The 19,233-nt window shown below is 41.5% G+C and overlaps 1 protein-coding gene across 4 annotated transcripts in view; it reads right to left on the reverse strand.

Moving 5' to 3' along the window:
• RNF19A (ring finger protein 19A, RBR E3 ubiquitin protein ligase) overlaps nucleotides 1-19,233 on the reverse strand; it is a 57,795-nt gene that overhangs the window by 2,612 nt on the left and 35,950 nt on the right. For all 4 annotated transcript variants that reach the window (XM_052703814.1, XM_052703817.1, XM_052703816.1 and 1 more), the window contains 8 exons: nucleotides 16,747-17,494; nucleotides 11,025-11,233; nucleotides 9,022-9,166; nucleotides 8,292-8,454; nucleotides 3,789-3,903; nucleotides 2,465-2,626; nucleotides 1,170-1,383; nucleotides 4-147 (listed from right to left, as the gene is read on the reverse strand). In XM_052703814.1, coding sequence (XP_052559774.1) covers nucleotides 4-147; nucleotides 1,170-1,383; nucleotides 2,465-2,626; nucleotides 3,789-3,903; nucleotides 8,292-8,454; nucleotides 9,022-9,166; nucleotides 11,025-11,233; nucleotides 16,747-17,363 — 1,769 coding nt within the window. In that variant the 5' untranslated portion in view covers nucleotides 17,364-17,494. The remainder of the gene's footprint in view (nucleotides 1-3; nucleotides 148-1,169; nucleotides 1,384-2,464; nucleotides 2,627-3,788; nucleotides 3,904-8,291; nucleotides 8,455-9,021; nucleotides 9,167-11,024; nucleotides 11,234-16,746; nucleotides 17,495-19,233) is intronic.

Genomic DNA, 19,233 nt, shown 5'->3' on the forward strand with positions numbered 1-19,233 from the left:
TACCTGTCCAAAGGGATATAGGAGTTGAGAATGGATCCTGCCATTGCTTTGGTACTGGCATTATCACTAACTGTTCCCAGACTAACTGTGCCAGATTCCCCACTAAGGCTGTAGCGTTCTTTCTGCACATCTGCTTGTACTTCCAGCCTTGGAGAGAAAGAAAAAGAGCTGCATGAGCTGCTACTACAGTTAAAGCACCCTAGCTGAGAATTACTACCACCTTGTAAAGTTTCTCCACCACACAATAGTAAGCACAGTTTCACAGTTAAAAACAAAATTAGATGAAATTGCCAACAAAGTAAAATGTTGCACACAAAACGGAGTTTCTGGCTTATTTCCTTCCTGAGAGTTACAAAAATGAGTTCCAAGCTGAGCTACAATTCCTTTGCAGATAAAGTACCGTACTCCAGAAACAGAGAAAACAATCAAAAGGACACACAAATTCACAACAGTTCCCATGTTGACCCAGCTGCAAAATCATGACTTATCAGGACTTAACAGTCAGAGAACTGTGTTCTGTACTCTGCTTTGCTGTACTGTTGTCAACTTCAACAGAAATAACAGAAACTTGAAAACAGATAAACCGGGATCATAAGCTTCTTTCCAAACGCCTTCTTTATCTGTGTTCTGACAGTGAACTGGAGGTGTTTGCTTTGCTTTCTTCTCTCAGCACCTTCAAGATGAGGACAGGCGTACCTCAGCCAGCAGTCACAGCTCTAGACTAAGGAAGCTCTCTGTGCTACCTTGCCCTCCTTCTTCTACATAGCCTGGACCCACAAGCTATTTAAGAGAGGTGCTAAACACTGCTCATTTTCTTAAGGAGCAAATTCCTTCCAGAACCCCACACAATCCTTTCCAGATACTCCCCATCTCCTACGGACAGTAAGACTCCAATTCACAGCAGACACCGAGGCAAGGCCAAGGTGTTCAGAAGGGGCAATTTTGTACTTGCAGACTTCTGAACAAGTCAGAACTCACGATGTCAGTGTGAGATGCATGCAGAGAGCTCCCTAATGAGAACACAGCTGTGTTAGCTGTGAGGTGCCCCTTGCGCATAGCAGGAGGGTTGAAACTAGACAATCACTACGGTGCTTTTCAACCCAGGCCGTTCTATGATTCTACGCCACATTCAGGGCTGGCTGCTGTAGGTCAGGAAGAACAGCTCTTACCTGTTAAAGCAGCTAACCATTGCACTTCCCGAGAGACTGCCCGTGATACTGGCCCCAGCCAGCGCCATGGTGCTGGCCGTTTCACTCAGGTTGTCTCGAATGGCTCCTATCCTATCCATGTGGCTGCCGCTGGCACTCAAGCTGCCAGTCAGCCCGCCAACGCTTCCTTCGCCGATACTGGGGTTGTGACGCGCCTCTGCGACTGAAGTGGTATCTAAGACAGAAAGGAACAAGAAGGGTTTATAAAATGCAGTGACAAAAAGGTCACTGTCAAAGAAAACGAGACTCCTTTCTTGGAGTTGCTGTAATGGTGGTTATCAGACATGACATACCAGGGATATCCAAAAGTTGTCCAGGGGTGGGGCACGTAACGTGGAGTCAAGGATCACAGAAACCCAGTATCAAAGGATATCATCAAGTAATTAAATAAAAAAAAAGCAGCACCAGATCAGCAACTAAAGGCATTTAATCTTTCCCATTAGAGATAAAAAGAGCAAAGCTAGCAGCAAGCTTCTACAAACCTACAGTATTCTACAGTATTCTGAAAATGCAGCACTGATTTTATCTTAAAATTTTTATCTATGGGATTGCCATTGCACAAGTCTGGTTCTGGTTCAGATTGGCAAATAAAGCTTTACTGCATCACTGCTTCGGATTAGTATTCTTATAAATGACTTTTAAAAGGGGATACTTTTTTTTTTTCTTAAAAAAATGAACAAAATCATTTTTAACGTAAGATTAAGTTGCAGATCCACTGTCCTGCATTTCTGCACTTTTGGCATCTTGCTGACCATTAGAAAGGAGGTGAAATGGCAGTGGGATCCTCAGATTGCTTTCAGTCATGCTGATCAAACTGCAACACCGGATCTAAGGAACTAAAGCGTGCCAACTTCAGAGAAAACTCAAAGAGTTGCTTCAGCAATTGAGTAAAAGGGACAATAACGTGGCAGCACTCTTTACTGCCTGAAAGTCACTTACTGGCATTTAACCTTGGTCAAGAATGAGAAAGCTGTCACCTTTCACTTAGTGCCGTGCAAAAAGCAGGACAACAGCTTACACAGAATTCAAACCACAAGACAGCTGACTGTCTTGCTCTATGTCCACGTGAGCAAATGCTGTACTACAGCACAGCACAACATGAACACAGAAGCTTCCCTCTCATGTCAGAGCTCATCTTTTAGCACAGAGCAGAGACAGCCCTGACTGCACCATACCTCTCCCGCAAGTAAGTTCTCTGGGTATCTGAGGCTATCAAATGTAAGTCACAAAGTCCAGAAAATAAAACATCATCTTACCTACAGCTGCATTTGTTCCACCAACATTTATATCGTTTTCATCATCAAATTCTATCCTAACACCTTTTCCATTGCCTGCTGAAACACCACAGCCTCCACTTCGGCAGAGGGAGATGGGCACAACTCCGTACACGTAGGCCAGCATGATAGGGACACCAATACCTGCAGAGGAAGGTACCACCTTGAGTTAACTAAATGCAACTCATATTTTGCACTCTCTTATGAAAGTGATTTCATAGAATGACGTTTACTCAGCATTTCAGGCTTCAAAGAAACTAGGAGAGAACAAAAGTAAGAAACACTGATATATCAAGTGAAGTGACAGCAAAACTACTTTCATTGGGCACAAGGGCCCTCTCTTAGAACTGGAAGGCAGAGAAGCATACATACTGCTGGGTGAATTACTACTTCCAATCTCTATAACTGCTTTTACAGACAAAAAAAAGAATATACTTAATATTCACATAAATTCAGTTGGACGTGGCATTCACTGAAGTCAGATGGGGCTTTGCTATTGATTTTATGGGACTCACCATCTTACTACTGTTGGATCTTTAGTATTTCCTGTATCATGCAGATTCCATCTAAGAATTTAATCATACAATTTTACCTTAAATGTAAACAATTCTGGGGGGCAAGGAGAAGAGGGAAAACAGTGAAAGAAGCCACAGGCTAAAATGCATATATTGCGTGCACGTTTATCCCACCACTTTTAATGGACTGTGAAAGTTATTCCTTTGGTGTGTAAATTGTTGATGGAAGCCAACAGAAGGTACCAAAAATGGCAAAGCTGGCACCTTCTGAAAGAGCCAGGACAAACACAGACCCAACGCATGGCTCCTCAGTCTAACCAAAATGAAAGACTCCAGCCACATGAAGTCGCTGGTATTCTACTATAATTTGTCACCTACTGTAATGTTAAATTTAAAATACTGTTTTTCTTCCGCGTTGAGGAAAATTTGATAGGAATTATTTAAGTTATTAGAATACAGACAGACTCCGTGGCAAAAGCCTTGTCTTAGTTATTTAGAAGAAGCTCTACATATTTCAGTTTTAAGACGGATGACAACATCACAACTTCAATTTGCAAGATAAAAATAATTAGCTCTTCATTTTATGCCACATTTCCCAATCCTCCATTCTACCCCAATAAATGTATAACCATACTCCTTATGTGTTGTTTTTCATTTGTTTTATGTCTTGATTTCTGTACCTGCAAAAGGAAACCATAAAACTTATCTCAGCTGAGTGTTTCATTCATGAGTGCTTACGCAGCTCTGGTTGCAAGGTGTTACCAGTACACAAAATAATCATATTTGCTTACCTACAGTTACTGCAGCTACAACTGGAGAAACAATTACAGATAGGGTTACACCGCCTGCTATAGCCAGGTTCCTCTTGTGCTTTGAAATGTCTTTGCCTTCGTATCGATTGTGAATCTTGAAAGAAGAGGAAAATGGGTTTTTAGAGCATTACAATAATCAATAATGCACTGCTGCAATGATGGAAAAACTGACATAATTTGGAATCCGTATCCTGCTCTCTTCCATACAGACTACATTCTATGCCATGATTTACACCTAAACCTATCTCAAAAGAAGAAAATTCTTACATGTCTGATTTTAGGCAACTGTCTTTGAACTTAGAAGCCCTCCAATTCAGCTCCTAAGTGTTTAATTTCAGCCTCAAGAATGCTAAATCACTAATAGCTTTGTTGTTGTTTTTTGTTGAATCATGACTCCAGCTTACATGGTTGAGAAAAGTAAACAATTTTGAAGATCAAAGGATTGCCTCCTCCAAGCAAACTGACACTTCCCATTCCCTGTCATCTTTCCCCCAAACAATATGGAGTGAAATTTTCACAGATAATTAGACCTAAACACAGACTGAAACATCAGAGGCATGCAAATCTTGCAGTAAGACAGCCTTCACCAAACATAACCTAGAGGGAGGGAGAGTGAGAACTCCATTGCTCTGGCACCCTCTCATGACAAGCCAAGAGGAAGAGACTCTTTCAGCAAACCAGCATGTAGAACTGCCAAGTCTCAGATCAGAAGATCCTCAGAAGGATCTGCTGACCAAAACCCTTACTGATGGTTTAAGTCTGCCATAACTCTGAAACACAACCATTTCAAACTCAACTGCAGCAAATCATGAATTTGGAAGGCCATCAAAAATCACTGCGTTACAGAGATTTCCTACTTCATTTTTATTTAATTCTAAGAAAGTGGCATTTTAGGCATAAGTGCTTCGTCTGTCAGAGCTCTTGGTTAAGACAAAATTACAAATGACCAGCAGGTCTCTATCTTAGTAGCTGGCATCATGCTAAGTTAATTTTCAGTATATCTAAGGAAGAGCAAAGAACAACAACAAGCGGATAATCACAGTATTATTGTTATTATTTTTACATCAAACTGCCATTGCAACAAGAATAACAACACGAGTAGAACTTTATAGAAGTTTTATAATGTGTTGTGCTCTGTAAATCAAATGTTAAATTTGCTAGGATAGTTCTCATGCTGGAATCAAATAAGAACTTGCATTTGTTCAGGCAAGACAGGCAAGGAAAAGGAAAACACTGTCATTCTACATAAAGAGAATGCATGTACTTGCTCTGGAGTACATTATACAGAGAACAACATGGAGTGAGGGAGCATGTGAGTGTGGAACATACCTGTAGGCAGTAGTTTAGCAAGAAAAAAAATGAATACTCTCACAGTATGAGTGCTCCATGTAGGAGTTACAAATCCAGGAAGACTTGGTGTTAAGGGGCTCCATAAGCCATCAGCAGGATCCTTGCCAATACTAAATTTTTCTATTGTGGGCAATTTTACCCAAACAAAAGGAACACATCAGAAAAAGAATCCATAAGTGGTCTGGATTTCTTAAAAAACACAGAGTTACAACCTCTGTGTCTGGGAAGACCATGGAACAGATCCTCCTGGAAGAGATGTTAGAGCACATGCAGGATGAGCAGGTGATCTGAGACAGCCAGCACGGCTTCACCAAGATAAGGTCATGCCTGACCAATCTGGTGGCCTTCTATGGTGGAGTGGTGGCATCGATGGACAAAGGAAAGGAGACCAATGTCATCTACCTGGGCTTGTGCAAGGCCTTTGACATGGTCCCCCACCACATCTTTATCTCTTAATTGGAGAGACATGGATTTGAATGGTGGACTGTTTGGTGGATAAGGAACTGGTTGGAAGGTCACACCAGAGGACTGTGGACTCCAGGTGAGGTTGTTGATAAGTGGTGTCCCTCAGGGGTCCATCTTGTGTCCGGTACTCTTTAAGATCTTTATCAGTGACTTAGATGATGGGACTGAGAGCACCCTCAGCAAGTTTGCTGATGACACCAAGCTGAGCAGTGCAGTTGTTACAGCAGAAGGAAGGGATGCCATTCAGAGGCACCTTGATAAACTCAAAAGCTGGGCCCAAATGAACCTAATGAGGATCAACAAAGCAAAATGCAAGGTTCTGAACTTGGGTAATCCCAGATACGTATACAGACTGGGAGAATTCCTTGAGAGTAGCCCTGCTGGGGACTTAGGGGTTCTGGTTGATGGAAAACTTCACATGAGCCAGCAGTGTGCACTGGTCAGCTGGCAGCCAGGAAGGCGAGCAAGAACAGAAGTCGCCAGCAAGGCAAGGGAGGTGATGGTCCATCTCCATTTTGCCCTCATGAGGCAAGTCTGGAGCCTCCAACATAGGAAACACATGGAGCTTTTGGAGAGGGTCCAGAAGAAGGCCACAAAGATGTTCCAAGGATTGGAGCACAACTCCTATAAAGAGAGGCTGAAGAAACTGGACTTGTTCAGCCTGGAAAAGAGTACAGAGAGACCTCAGTGTGGACTTCCAATATTTAAAGAGAGTTTATAAACAGGAGGGAAGCCAACTTTTTACGCAGATTGATAGAGACAGGACAACAGGGAGTTGGTTTTAAACTAATGGAGAAGAGATTTAGATTAGATATCAAGGGAAAGTTTCGTACTGAGAGAGTGATGAGGTGCTGGCACGGGCTGCCCAGAGAGGCTGTGGATGCCTCGTCCCTGGAGGTGTTTAAGGCCAAGCTGGATGGGTCACTGGGCAATCTGATCTAGTACTTGTTCTAGTAGCTGGCAACCCTGCCTATGTCAGAGGGGCTGGGACTTGATGATACCTAAGGTCCCTTCTAATCCAAGCCATTCTCTGATTCTGTGAACATTGGAAAGAGACTTCAGAATTCTGAGCAAAGAATGCCCAAATAAAAAACATTAGGCCAAAATAAGAGAGATTTCAATACCAGCAGAAAAGTGGTAGGTTACCAGATGCATATCTATAAAAATGAGTGAGAATGAGTGCTTCCTTGCAGAAGCTATAGCAAGACAAGCACAAACTCTCCCAGTGCAGAAGAAAATGTTGCAGAAGAACAAATAGCTTCCTCTACTGAAGTAGTAGTGTTAAAAAATGGAAAGTAGGTCAGATTACTTTCAATGGGTACAAAGGAACAGCATGAAGGTGTCAAGACAAAAATCTGAAAGGTTAAAATAGAGGAGACAAAAAAGGAAAGGACAAAGCTAACAGGAAGTTATTCTACAAGAACAATGCCAGCAAGAGGAAGACAAAAATCAATTTGCTATTTAACAGAAAGTAAAGACAGCCAGCAGATTAAACTAGAGGCCTGTTCCATTCTTTTTTCCTTCAGATGTCACCAAAGATTTACTGTGAGCCAGGTGACCGATGACAAAGGAGTGAGATCTGTAGGAAAACAGCAGGTTAGAGCACAGTGGCAAGAGCTGATCTGAAAAAGGAGGCCCAACTTCAGAGCCACTAAGAATAGATTTCTGAAAAACATGATTCATACAGTATCTCTGAGGGGAAAAAAGAAAACTGGAAAAAGTTAAACTGCAATGATAACCTTTTTTTAAAAAAGGTACAAAACAAGGATCTGTGGAATTAAAGGCCAGTGAATGAAACTTCAATTTCCCGAAAACCAGCAGCTTAAGAGACACCAATGTAAAAGCAGGAAATAAAGAGAGCATAGATTTTTCAAGTGGAGATCACATCTTTTTTAATTTCTTTGGTGCAAGGATAACTGGCCAAGATGATAGGGAGAAGCAGATGTCACACAGACTTGAAAGTTTTCTTACCAGCTCAACCTGGTTGTAATGGCCAAGACGGAAAAACAGTTTAAAGAAGACAGCTATTATCTTCTAAGCTGACAGAAAACCATCAGATTTACCTATTACTCTCCAAACTGTAACTTCTCCCCCTGCCACCCCTTTCAAGAGATGTATTCAATATTTTCATTAACTTAGAAGACGAATGGAAGAAACCATCAACCTTTTCAGCGTTACAAAAATGCCAGAACTCAAACTAGTCTTGAGAAACTGGGCCGAAAGAATTGGATGCATTACAATGGGTGCATGACTTACCTCAGGAGGAGAGCAAAGCATGACTACTGTGAAAATGGGTATGGGTTTTGTTGTACATGACATCAAAATAGCACGGTGTTGAGAAAAAGACAAGTTACAGTTACACAAAGAGAATCACTCTTTCATTTAACTCAGCAGCATTAAAGCTCAGCTCCGTTGCTTTATAAAAAAAAAAAGGGATTCTTTTTTCCTTCCCTCTTTCTAAAGATTGTTCAGTTCTAATGGACACAATGGAAACTAGAGATTAAAATAACGACATAAAATGGCAAAGTATAGAAATCCTTTTTCAGTGTGTTGTTCTACCTGTTTTGTGACTGACTACATAAAAGCACAACTGAAATCAGTCTCAAGTAATCTTTTCCCCAGCCCCCCTCTCCTGGTGAAGACGACCAACTGAACACAGTATTTTACCTTCCGTCCCACATACACAGGAATTCCAATAATCATAGCAGGAATAGCAATGCCAGCTATCAATGCAATTCCAACAGGAGCTCCAACAAGTGTCCCTAGTTGCCACAGTATTTTCTTCTTACGACTCCATGGTTTCTTCCCCCAAAACGTGCAGCCTGATGGGCTAAGACAGAAATAGGAAAACTGTACAGAAATCGTAAGCAAATGGACATAACTATGCAGTACTTAGCTGCTAGCTAGTTACAGAACTATTGTTCTGGTATCTGTCACTGGAACCTCAGAACATCAGTTATCACTTCAGACTTTTGAGAGGCTTTATAGCAGATTTTGAAATGCAAAGGAAAGCACACTGCATGTTACCACACCCAGCCTGTGGTTCAGAGGTAATGTAACATAATCAGAGTTGCTGTGCAGCTTTATATGAACACAGTTACAGCAGTATCAAGACATCAGGAAGAATAGTGTCCATGCTCATCTATAACACACCAGTTGTTCTACAACATACACGCTGTACACACGCAACTTAGAAAAATATTTTATCAGAACAACAGTGCCCTGACTTTTAAAGACTTGCACTGAAAACTAACTTAATTCTCAGATATAGACACTTCAACTTTGATGCTCTACTACAACAGGAAGAAAGCCAGACTTACAGCACACAGCAATGTACTTTTATATAACTTGAAACAATAAGTTACCAACCATACGGATCTTTTTTTCTTCAGCGTACCTTAAATAGTGTAAGTCTGAGATCTCTTTCATACAGAGCCAACAGAATTCACAGCCACAGACAGCACAGGTCATATGATTGCAGCTTCCATCATTCATTTTTATTATATAAGCAGCACAGCGTGGGCATGGCTTTATGTCATCAGCTGTTTAAAAATGAATATTAAGATCTTATCAGTTACTTGGGCAGATCAATTTAATCAATTACAGACAGATACTGGGAAAGCTGACTGAACCACCATCTACAAAAATTGAGGAAGTTTTCTGTACGGCTTGCATTACAAACCATGATTTGGCAATGACTTCTCTGACATCCATTTGTATTTGTAAGCCTTGGACCAAATAGCACTGATCAGGAATAAAATACACTGGTTCACATTCAAGTGATTCAATAGTTAATGCACATACTGTTTGAGGATCTTCTAGGCTTAATGCAATATATTAGAGCCAGACATTAAACATGTATGTTAAAACAGGACTGACAACATATCTTTCTAAATATAATCCTCTTTTACATTTCATGCTGTTATGAATCTTTTATCTGAATTCTGTCTCCACTGCATTATGTTGCCTTATCATAAATCCACCTCCTGTTCTGCATTAATTGCATTTCTTTGGTACACTGTCCTCTTCTTGATTTCTCTTCACAGCAATACTTATTCCCTAGAAAAAACTATTGTAGGAAAGAAGAAAATTCCAGAGGTTTTCCTTGTTCGTACATCAAATATTTAAAAACTGTGGTTAAGCAGCTAGCTCTACCATCAGCAAATAAGAGGTCACTGAACAACAGTGAAATACTTGTACAGTGACACAGTCACAGTGTTGATCTTTGCTCCTGCCCATCACTGGTCAGCATATGCACTTTGAGACAAGCTATTTATGCACAGCAGACGAAGTAACTTGCAGGTCCTTAGTGCAAAAGTCCCAGTCTCCTACCTCTGTGCTAATAGCTGCACAAAGGGAAAAGAGGGATATACCTTGTGCCTGATGTGAGGAATAACCAAAGAGGTGAGGAACCATCTACACGTACTGACTGCAGCGCAGTCAGGCAGTGAACAGCTGAAACAATGCACCAGCTGATCCCAGATCGGAAGAGACACACAACTTACAGGGCAGTAACTACATTGAGCACGGATGAGGTAGAGCTACTGGTGATCATGCTAGTAGGGACTGGAAGGATAACAAAAAGGAGTTGGCATGCTAATTTATCTAAATTTTAAAATCCACCGGAAAACTAGAGCAAAATGCCAACTTGTAAGGCAAGACAGTGAGTTTGTTAATACGAGCCAGAACAAACAAGAAACTAAAGGCTCCCAAGGCTAGGGCTGGATTAGGGAATGACAGTCCTAACCACATTCAAACTGCAATAGACTCTTTCCCAAAACATGTACTGTGTTTCGGCCAGATGCAAAAGCTCCCAAAGCTCCCAGGCAGATCAGAGCTGGGTGAAATCTGAAGACCATTCTTATCTATTTTTTTTTTTTTTATTAATTTTTTTTTTGGTTAAGTATAGCTTTTCAGAAGCTGGAATTGTTTGGTTTCTGACAGTCAAAGAGAGTAACATGTTACTGAAAAAGAGAAATTAGGTAACTCCTAGTGAACAGGGGCTAGCCTGCTCAAAAAATGTCTCAAACAAAGCTGGCATCTGACAAATAGACTCTTTTGAAAACAGGTGTTTGGGGGGCTTAATTTTGTTTTACAGTTTTACTACTAGCAGCCTTGTGAAAACACACACTTGCTTTGTATTAAGTTTCTCAGAATTCTTCAGCTACAAAGTAAGAAGGATGTCAGCATTCTTCAATTCTAAAAGTAGTCAGGTGCCCTGGCCAGAGGGTACTTCAAGTATTAACTTCAAAAATTTGAATTCAAACCTAAAAACGTATGTTTTCTGTTTCTGAAACACGAAGAAGTTATCATCTTCCAAGCTACTATTACACCGTTTCAAAGTTAACTGTGCAATTACCAGGAAGGTATTTGACAGCTCAGTATCCTAATCATACGTACCTGCTGCTCCAGACTCCTGGCTGTAACTGATAGACGAGGAACGGATTGTTCTCAGGCGCAGACTTTGAGCTCTCTCCTGGCGAGCAGCATCACAGGTCTGGTTCGGATGCCAAATCTGCTTACAGTGATAGCAGAACTCAGTTCCACAGCCTTCTCGTCCACATGTAAGTTTGGGACAGCTGGCACATCCAAACGCAATCACAGCATATCTTGAATGATCAAGAGGGGCAAAACAGTTTTGTTAACAGAAGTGTTTTTCATCTACAGACCAAAGCTAAAAAGAGCTGTCAGAATAGCTGAAGCAACAAGGAAGGCTGTGGACACCAGGAGCTGCCAGCACAGGTTCCTTACCACCTCAATCTTTCACATGCATACTGCTACTACAGAAGATTATGACTGCACAAAAACACTCTGATCAACGCAACACTTTGTTCTCTCCAACCTTTTAATGGCTTCAGGTGGTACTGAATGTACTGGAAGTGCTGACTGCAGTACTGAGAAGTTGAAGCTCAGAAAGCAGCGATGATTTAGGAAAATGGGAGAACAAAACCAAAAAAGGTGTTCAAGCAACTATGAGAAAGTTACAGGTTCAGAAATGTCCCAGGCACTCTGGGCATGTCTAAGTGGGATTGTGTCTGTGACACTGGATGATCCCTACCACAGGAGCATCAGCTGTTACTCCCAAGGCAGCTGACCTGCTGGTCTGCAACAGTTTCTATTTTGCTGGTTGTTCCTAGCTTGAAGGCTCTTCAAACTTTCAAAATATCAAAACAACAGAGTAAGTATTTTATAAAACAAAAGTTTCTCCATTGTTTTAAAAGTTAATTTCTAACCAGAAATACATAAATAGATGGGAGTTTGGGACATCGTTACCAGCTTTACTCTGACAACACTAAAAACCAAAAAGCTCCCAAAGAGACTTACAAAACTGTTGTATTATTTTGTAATCAAATACAACCAACGATGCTGCTGCCACAAATCACAGCTGAAAATAATTCCTGCCACAGGTTTAAATGTTGAACTTCATATGATGAAGATACAGACACGTATTACAATTCACACTAGGTCTGGTCCTAAACAAATATATAAATACACAGAGAGACATACATATGCACACACCTCTTAATTCCTCCAGTGTGACGTTTTCAATGCTTTGATTCAAGAGCTTTATTTTAAATAGAAATGCTATATCCCCTGCTGAGAACACTCAGAAGCACAGCTTAGCTCATACTAACAGCCCCTCTGAACAGACTTTAGCAGATCTGCAAGCACAGCACGGCTTAAGTTTACGGCTGTTCATAGGAAAGTTGCTTTACTGTAAAAAATTACATTGTACATTATTAACAGATCCTTTCCCATGTACAGCAGTTGCATAAAATTCATGTGAAACGTTCACTAATGTTACTAAAAAACTATTTCTGCACAAATTATTATCTGCAAATGTAGCTATTTCAATTTTGGAGCTGATAGGTCTGAAGCTTCACAAAGTCCTATCGGTTTCATTCATGAATTAAAAAAGCAGGTTGTAGAACAAGCATTTTCAACCCCTAAGTTACAGATGCTGTAGCTACAAAAATTACACATGCTTGCATGTTCGCAAACATCTCCTGCTTTCCAAGTAAAAATGTGTTCAATAATTGTCAGACTCATTCATATTGTTGCCAAGTTAATCAGCTCAATTTTCCCCAGTTACAGCAACTTGAGGAAATAATTGCTTTGTATGCACACAGAACAACTCTGATCCAAATATTTCTTCAACATAAAGGGATACAACAAAGATGTGCGCTGGGCCTGCGCTTCAGGCTGCTGGGTGCAGCATTAGCACATCTGCATCCCACTGCTGACAAGGACAGGGCACATCCCTGATGGCACATCCCTTCTGGAGCTGATGCACCAGCAGACCTTCAGAAAGGAACTTTTCAGACCACAGCAAACCTTAGGTCACACTGTGCAAGAGTCCAGGCTTCAGCCGCATTCATTTCAAGAGCCAAACTCTGGGTAACAACGAGTAAAAATAATGGGAGAAGAACAAGCAATTGCAGAAATGGTGTATGGTGAAGGAATGAAGAATCTGTATTCTGCCCAATCCACTTCTTGCTTGAGAAAGATAGAATCTCAGGATTGCTGCTCTCTTCTAGTAACGTCAGCAATGTAATCTCTGAACAAAATCACTAAGTAATTCAGGCAGAATAAAGGACACAACACATCTGGAATACACATTCACTGCAGGCTTGTTAAAAAGGCATCTGACAACTCATATGCTGAAACAGAATCCCCAGAAATCTGTAGAAGATTTGGAAGAAAGCCCAAAAGGTTTCCTCATCCGTTGTCCTTCCCATGGAAAGATCAGCTACTGGCCCACATCCCTATCAAGGCACTGCAGGCAGCTGCAGCTGGCCCACACACTGACCCTATGACACTCACCCCACTTCCCTCCTTTCCCACCCCACAGCCTCTTCCTCAATTTGCACTCAACAGTTGTAGTTTTAATAAAAACAGTAGTTCTTCTGATAGAGACCATTTTTCACATGACGTTTCAGTATCTAAAGGGGGGCTGTAAGAAAGAAGGGGACAGACTCTTTAACAGGGTCTGTTTCGATAGGACGAGGAGAAATGGTTTCAAACAACAAGAGGGGAGATTTAGGCTGGATATAAAGAAAAAGTTTTTTTACAATACAGTGGTGAGGCACTGGCACAGGTTGCCCAGAGAGGTGGTGGATGTTCTGTCTGTGGAAGTCAGGTTGAAAAGGGCTCTGAGCACGTGATCTAGCTGTGGTCATCTCTGTTCACTGCAGGGGAGTTGGACCAGATGACCTTTCAGGGTCCCTTTCAACTCAAACAATCATATGATTCTAAACCCTGAAACAATTACACCATATGCTTCATCGATGATAAGCAGAATAAGCAGATAAGTGCTCCCATGTATCATCTACTCAGTTCATTCTCTTACCTATTTGAACAGAAAATTATTACCAAGATGTACAACTTCAGGAAACACTGCTTCCCTCTGAACTTCTTACACCTCCCTCTCCTACTTTGGGATTAATTGCAAATTCAATAAATACATTCAATCCACCTCCTTCATGAAAACATTGATTCAAGCTAAGATCAGGTCAGCTACCATCACAAACATGCTGCAGTCTCCCAGAAACACACAGCACTAACAGAGAGAGAAGAAGAAAGCCCTCCATTTTAACTGGATATCGTGCAAACTGGTGGCAGTTGCTAAAGCAATTGGAGAAGTATGACTACTGCTGTACCGCAACTACCAGGGCAAACGTCTGCTGAAGTCTGTGCATACCCTAAGCGGCACGGGACCCTCACACAGCATTAGCATAAAAGCTGAATCATGTTTGCTTCTCTAAACCTCCCCTCTGCACAATTCCTTTCTCTACCCTCTTCCTAACCGCTGCACCCTAAAAATCCCCAGTATTACTCTCCCACTGCTTCTCAATTCCCACCTCCTCCTGCATGCTGCTCCCAGCAGCACTGGCCGCCAGCTGGACCAGAGGCCAAACTGAAAGCAAGATCTGCAGGATCCACACACAGCTTTTCTCTCACTGAAGGCATTATTGGTCGTCCTTCTTCTACTCGATTGTTGTGGTGGTGCTTCTTTTTCCCCACAGAACTTAGTAATTGAATTATGCTGAAAGCTTTTTTCTTTCAATCCTGATTATATGTGATGAGAAAAATGGAGCTCACTCTGCTTTCCCCACATTCTTTTCTTTACAACCTCCTGCCTTATTCTCCACTTTATCAGAATTTTCTTGATAGGACAAGGGGGAATGGTTTTAATCTGAGACAGGGGAGGTTTAGGTTAGATATTAGGAGGAAGTTTTCCACCCAGAGGGTGGCGACACACTGGAACAGGTTGCCCAAGGAGGTTGTGGATGCCCCATCCCTGGAGGCATTCAAGGCCAGGCTGGATGTGGCTCTGGGCAGCCTGGGCTGGTGGTTGGCGGCCCTGCACATAGCAGGGGGTTGAAACCAAATGATCTTTGTGGTTCTTTTCAACCCAGGCCATTCTATGAATCTGTGATTCTTCATCAAACTATTTCAAAGTATTCAAGGGTCCTAAAAGCAACCAGGAGGATTGGGAGCAAGGCAAAACACAAGCACACAATCTCCTGTTTCTTTGGGACAACAATGATAAAGGTCATTCCTGTTGAGAAGTATCCGAAGATATATCTGTAAGAATTATCTTCACTGTCCCCAACTCTTTAAATAAACTTTGGATTTTCTTTAGACCAGAAAACTGAGATGCAAAAAAACAAGCAAAGTCAAGTCTCCATTAAACTCCTCTGCATCTTCCTTTCTCAGCACTTTCTAACGTGACCGGAATCACTGAAACATGGTTTAACAGACAATGTAGCCAAGTTCTTACATGCTTGAGTAAGACAAGTTTGCTCAGAATACCAAAACTTAGCAAATCCCAAGCAAAGCATCCTTCAAAAAAGGCCATCCACTGTTTGTTTTCTTTGGCAATATCAAAATATTAGGAGTAAGCTGCACTGGTCCACACAACTCTGTTACAAAGTCATGCACTCAATCTGTCTCTTAAGTCATTCTTCTCCTGTGCTCAGACGAACCCACAGCAGTGCCACCCATTCTGGTCCATTGGACCTGTGAAGCTAACACCTTTCCAGTCGCAAATCACATCTGATCCAAATTAGCAAATTATATTTCACTTCATAAAATTCTGCTTTCATACTATCTTAAATGTTTCTTACCATATGGTTACATTTTAAAGCCTTCTAAAGCACTCTAACCATTACCATCAGAATATTTAACCCATTTAATAGTCAATCTTGTTTAATTTGTTCTCCCTCAGCACTACTCCCTTTCTATTTTCTTATCACTCATTTGTGAGGCTTTAAAACAGAAATACCACGTTCTGATTTGTTTCAGCATATGCTGCACATCCAAACTGCAGTCATGGCTACAACCTTTAGAAGTTACAGTAATGCAAAAGAATCTCTCTAAAACAGCAACTTGCTGAAGAATGGGATTATGAGCCACCAGCAGCAGAGAAGCACGATGAGCTGCATGGCAGTACTGAGCCCACTCACGTCAGAATTCAGAATGGTTTCAGAACTGTTGGAGTTTTAAAGCAATGTTAACCATTATGCTCTTCAGATAATAAGCAGGAACAAACTGATGATTATCACACATCACAATCCCGCTGACAGGCAACAAGTGGTGCATCAAGCAGCCACGAGACAGAAGCTAACTGAAGCTGGAGCTGGCTTTTTATAAGAAGATCTTCAATCATATTTCATTGTTAAAAAAAAAAAAAAAAAAACAAAACCAGAAATACCCTGTTTTCTCTTCCAAGAAAAATCCAAACAAATGGACTAATTCAAAACTACAGCCACCTGGTTGTCAACATTTTTTAGTCTGAGCTTTGTGCCCTTACCTTAACAGCACACCTGAAGTTTTTCCCTGTAGTGACACACAGCATCCACCTACCAATGCATTTCATTACATCATTGAAATTCTCTGTGCAGAACAAAGGAACTCTACATGAGATAAAACTGAGGGCTGGAGGGGGGTGTGTAGTGGGTTTATCTGTTGTCTTTTTTAAAATGAAAAGTCTGCTTGCCACCCACTCATACAACACAACAAAATACTAAAGAAAGCAATTCACTTTTCAAAAAGTGTAATGCCATGCATGTTATCCATTTATGCTCTCACTTTTTTGCAGGCACTGAGGAAAACATACCCGCAGTCTGGAGCTGGGCACCACCTACAATCAGGATCCGCAACTAGCCATCGCCTAAGCATAAACTCTTCGTATTTTTCCATCAAGATGTCATCATTCAATATCAAACGGATATCGTGAGGATTGAACCGCTCGGAGCACTCCGGACAGCTGATGTTAACTCTGCTCTCAGAAATCTCTATCCGGAGATACTGACGCAAGCAATCCACACAAGATCTATGGTGACAAGTCATTATCTCCGGGAACCTGTCCTTGGAGTGCCGCAAAAGGCACAAGGGGCATTCCATGAAGTCTCCGCTTGGCTTGCTGCTAGAGGTTGTTCCATTGTCAGAAGAGGTACATGTGGAGAAAATAGAGTTCTTGTCTGTACACATTTCTGAATGAATGCTTTCAATGCTTGCAATTCCATCAACACCTCCATTCAGATCCCTAGACTTGCGTTTTGTGTCTTTTTTTCTCCGAAAAAGAGAGCCCAAGGAAATTCTTCTTTTCTTTGGTGCCTTTTTGACTGAAGGCAAACTCACAGAGGAAGCCGAAGACTGGAGGTCCCGATCAGAGCCCATTTGCCGATTTAAACTCATGTCTAGATCACTCATCAGAAGTGGGTTAACTCTCATATGCAAACCTAACCATTTTTAAGGATCAAAACAGAGTCAGGAGTCCTAATATTATGTAATCCAGTATGGAAGTGGTCATGCAGAAAATTCACACGGATCTTTGTTTGTAGCAAATTCTTCAAAGGAATCCCCTACATTAGAAGAGAAAAAAGAAGAGAGAGATTAGAAGAACATTCATCACTTTTGGTTCTGAAAGATTGTGAGGCTCTAGTTATTCATATTACTACAATCTTCTCATCCAGTCTTTCTTTCTGTCTGCTTTTTCTACCCATTACATCCTTCTCATCTTAAGGAGTCTGAAAATTCCCTGGGGGCAAGGAACATCTTTATTCTTAAGTGGTGCTGAGAAGGCAACTTTACTCCCCTGCTCTCTAGGGATGTGCATGCATGTGTATAGAAATCACCATAATCCCAGGTGACAATTAAGTAAATGCATAACCAGTTCTTACATAAAGCATGCTAACAAGCCGATAAGCATTGGAAACTTTATTTTCTCTACTTTATGTGTGATCAGATCACATATAAGGTTAAATAAAATAAACTAAGAACTTCTGTGTGATTTGAATTCACTTAGGCGATCAGCAGAAAACAAGTCACTGTGGCTAAACAACTGATGATATTCTCAAATCCTAAGGGTTTGCAGAGAAGCACACAGATGCATATTTAGATGTAAAGCACCTGAATATTTCAGGAAACAGAGCTGCAGTGTGACAGCAAACGCTGCTTTGCCATTCAATTTCCATACTGCAATTCAAGCAAAGACTAGAGTTAAGGTGACGACATTTGAATTTTTCATGATATTTAAAGTAAAACCCAGAACTTAAGAAAAAAAACGAACTCCCAGCACATACTAAGGTTCAGTTAATCTCCCTGTACAAGGCAAGGGCAAGGAACTTCTGCTGATGGAACAGCTCCAAGGAGAGAGGCAGAAAGATGTTCTCCAATTTTCCTGACAGAGGAGATTTCTACAACAAGTAGCAGATCAGTTCCAACCAAAACCACCAACTCAGAGCAATACACAAGTATTGCCACTTCTTGGTAGCTTCACTGTACAAGAGGAGTTCTTAGCATTGTAACAGAAAGAAGCTGTTTCTCACTGGACATCAGCAGTGTGCATCTGGATGGCTGGCACCACTTTTCTCCTCGGCACTTCCCAGCTTATGCCCCTGGAAGGAGTGCTGTGGGTTTCCATGATTTCACTTCAGTATGACAGAATCAGACACTGGATGCTGTGTGCTGCACACCTGAGCCCTAACTCCAGGATGACTGAGCCAAGACACTGGAAGCAGCAATCCCCCTCCCCCCACTCAAGAAGGCACAGAAAAGGCTCCCAGGCAGCCCCCAGTCATTGCAGCCATGCATAGCCAGATCTCTTTAGACCATGGTCAGTCAGGATGGTCACACTCATGCCACCTCTATGGGCAGCTGAACTGTACAGGGTGCTACCCACCACAGGTATCAGAATTTGAAAGAAAAGCACTACAGCACATACACTTCCCGGGTTTGTTAAAAGCAAGTCTTTTTATTTCAGGTCACTCAGCCTTTTTTTTTTTTTTTTTTTTTTTTTTTTTTTTTAAACTTAAAAAGGAAAAATTAAAAAGCCACTGAGTTCAGGAAAATCTCTGTGGAACACTCCCAAAAATTCGTATTTTTATTGCCAGGGTACATCTAAAATAAAGCCAATTTCAGGAACAGAACAAACCTTCCCCTCCTCAGAGAACATCATCAGCCTAAAATCTAGCCAAAAGTAACCCCAGAACCCCAGGACAGCTGAGGCTGGCAGGGCCCTCTGTGCCCCTCTGGCCCACCTCTGTTCCAGCAGGGACACCCAGAGCAGGGGGTCCAGGCCCATGGCCAGGCAGCTCCTGAA

The sequence above is a fragment of the Tympanuchus pallidicinctus genome, unplaced genomic scaffold, assembly GCF_026119805.1.
Source record: "Tympanuchus pallidicinctus isolate F22 unplaced genomic scaffold, pur_lepc_1.0 scaffold5, whole genome shotgun sequence".
Lineage (NCBI taxonomy): Eukaryota > Metazoa > Chordata > Aves > Galliformes > Phasianidae > Tympanuchus > Tympanuchus pallidicinctus.